Source organism: Nematolebias whitei, chromosome 22, assembly GCF_014905685.2.
Source record: "Nematolebias whitei isolate Nwh7 chromosome 22, NemWhi1, whole genome shotgun sequence".
In the NCBI taxonomy this organism is placed as follows: Eukaryota; Metazoa; Chordata; class Actinopteri; order Cyprinodontiformes; family Rivulidae; genus Nematolebias; species Nematolebias whitei.
The window spans coordinates 7,395,685-7,398,818 of NC_056519.1; the positions used below are offsets into that span (position 1 = coordinate 7,395,685).

At 43.1% G+C, this 3,134-nt stretch overlaps 1 protein-coding gene across 2 annotated transcripts in view; it reads left to right on the forward strand.

Moving 5' to 3' along the window:
• LOC119428154 (putative adenosylhomocysteinase 3) overlaps nt 1-771 on the forward strand; it is a gene marked incomplete in the record, with an annotated part of 14,592 nt that extends 13,821 nt beyond the window's left edge. Inside the window, 2 exon segments of one of the 2 annotated variants that reach the window (XM_037695796.1) lie at nt 181-301; nt 389-771. In XM_037695796.1, coding sequence (XP_037551724.1) covers nt 181-301; nt 389-395 — 128 coding nt within the window. 2 annotated transcript variants of the gene reach the window in all.
• Between the last annotated feature and the right edge of the window lie 2,363 nt (nt 772-3,134).

Genomic DNA, 3,134 nt, shown 5'->3' on the forward strand with positions numbered 1-3,134 from the left:
TGAGAACCATTTTGGTACGTCTTAATAAATCCATCTTTTCTCCAAGGGTATGATATTGGTCAAAGGTATTTTCAAGGTTTGACCAAAACGGCGACACCGCCATCATTTCTCAACATGTGATCTTCGTCCACAACTCGAGGACTGCTAGGCCTTGAACTCTTCCTCCTGTTTGCCTTGCAGACGAGTACGTGGCCAGCTTACATCTCCCCACGTTTGACGCACATCTCACCGAGCTGTCCGACGAGCAGGCCAAGTACCTGGGCTTGAACAAGAATGGCCCCTTCAAGCCAAACTACTATAGGTATTAACTCGAGCCTGCTCCATGTCTGAACGCTCGTGTGCAACACTTCCCTTACCTTTAATGTGTTTTTTCACTTTTTCCCTCAAGGTATTAAACCAGTGTAAAGGGGTGCTAGCTGAGGAAATGTCAAAACTCCACACATCACGCACCCACGGGGAGGAGGAGGACGTACAGAATAAACACCTGCTTTACATCTGGAGTTTTCCCTGCACCCATGGGACTCGTTTTATTTATTCACAGCGGCGATATTTAAAAGAAAAAATATACAAGTAACTCGAGCCGCTCCTGCCATTTGCTGTTCTTTTCCTAAAAGTTCTACTTCGTCATTTTGCCTTCATCCTTCTCTTCAGTCGCTCGTCGGTGTCAACACGTCGATAACTCCTCCCTCCCTTTGCCACAGTTTTTTAATTTTTATCTGCTAAAGATGGAAATGCAGGCGGTCTATACAAAACATTGAACTTAAAAAAGAGTGAGTGAATGAAGGTTTTGTGACAGTTTTACTGTTTTTGTCTCTTTTTTTTTTTAACATGTGATTTTTGTTCTTGTGTAAAAAAAAAGAGATTTCCGAAGGGGAGGGGTAGATTTAGCGGGGCGGGGGTCTCAGGGTCGAATCATATCTTTTTCTTTTAATAAGATTCACTTTGTTTCTAAACTTTTTTTTAACGAAATGACGCATTCGGACCATTTTTTTTTCATCGTTGGCCTTTTTATAAAACCCACGTCTGATTTGGCTGCTTCTTTCTCGGCTCCCAGCTGCTCAAACACACCAGTGTTGAAACGAATGAAAAGTATTTTCTCTAATTTTATCCTTGCTTTTTTCAAGAATAATGTATACGAGGCATGGCAGATTGTCAAATCATTACAAAGGTATACTGTATATTTAGATATTTATATAGAATTTAAGATTATTTTCTATCTACTTTTGCGCCATCTAATATTATTACTTTTGACCGAATCGCCGCAGATAAGCAATTACCTATCCGAACGATTTGTGTAATAAATGTCTCAAACCCTCAGTTTTGAATACTGCGACAGAGTATTACATGAAGTAACTGAGGCCATTTTCCTCTTTCAGGTTCTCAATGATGGTGCTGTTTTGCTGTACTTGCCATATACACAAAAAACACTAGTTGGTACTGAAAAGTGTACGCACAGTTGCAGTCAGAAGTTTACATACATGCACAAGTGCTGGTCGTTTTGCGCTTTTGATAATTTAGTTGAACGGCTTCACTTCAGAGTGGAATGACTGAACTGCTGGCTGGTTGAAGTCCAACAGTGAAGTTGCTTCAGATTGGTTGGGTTTTTAGCACAATCCACAAACATCTACTGTACTTTTTGCCATATAAGTCGCACCTTTTTGCATAAATTTGCATGCCCTGTGACTTATACGGTGAAGCGACTTATTTATTTATTTCCTCCCATATTTATAACCCAATTTTTGGCTGAGATCTGATGATTTCATTTATTCTGACATGGAAAATATTGAACACTACCATTTTCAGCCACTAGAGGGCCCTCGACTAATATGGCAAGCCAAGTGTCTCATTAATAGGTAAAAGTGGCTATTAATGAGACACTTGGCTTGCCATACAAGCCACATTCGTCTCGCTCCGGAACTCCTGGAACAAACGTCAAATTTCTCCGCCACCCAGGCGAAATGCAGCTGTTTTGATCATTAAAGTGGTACGGCGAAGCGACTTATTTGTTTTTTTCCACTTTATTAGACATATTTCAACTGATGCAACTTGTATGGTGGTGCGACTTGTACGGCGGATATTACTGTAGTTGGATTGAGGTCTCGGCTTCAGGGCGGCCAGCCCAGAAGCTTGATGTTGGCCTGTTTTGTCCAATCAGAAGCCAGTTCTGACGGGTGTTTTTTATCGCCGTTCTGTTGGAACACCCGTGACCAGTTTTTTGTTGATTCTGTGTGAGAAGTAAAATTTTGAAGGTAGTTTTTTTTTTTTTTTTTAAACGTTTCACGTCGTACAATGCGTCTGTCACATAGCATGATTCTACCTCCACCGTGCTTGACAGTTAGAACTGCTTTTCGCCTGATAGCCTCAATTTGTTTGACCATAAAACTTTCCATCCGAAAACGTTTGACTCGGCCACATTAAAGTTTCAGTCGAGTCTGAGGGAGTTCCTTTCCTAGCAGAAGCTCCTTTCTTGGTCAGAGTTCCCCCACAGTCCACATTTATGTAAAACACGTGTTCAGCGGTTTTCAGTGGTCGCCAGGCTTGAGCCTCGATGGTTCCCTGGATGTTCCAGTTTCCTTCTACATGAAGGTGATGGACGAGTATCAAGTGCCGACGCACAAATTTTACGCTTGCAAAGAGAAACTTTATGGAGGGGGAGTGGTGGCGCAGAGGTTGGACAAGATTGGCCTGTGATTGGAAGGTCGCCAGTTCAACTCCTCGAACCAACAACATAAAAAATGTGGGTGGGAAAGTTGAAACGCCTGCCTCCACCTTCATTTGCCCCACTCTGGGCCCTTGAGCAAAGCCCTTAACCCCCACCGTCTGCTCCCCCGGGCGCCCTAGATGGCAGCTCTCTGCTCCACACAGAGGGCTGTGGTAGCTCGGTGGTCTCTGGTCGTCAGGAAGGGCTTCCGGCATAAAAACAATCGCCAAATCTGTGTTCGAGTTGGTTCGCTGCGGCGACCCCTGAAGAAGAAAGCGGTTAAAAAAAGGAACTACCAGCTGCAGTCGATCACGATCACTATCGAAGTTAACAGCCTTGGTCTAGACACGTTAAGACTTCCTTCAACTTTCAGCTCATTTTAAAAGATTTGGGTAAAGTAGCGACCGTTTCACTCCGCAGTTCAAAAAAATCA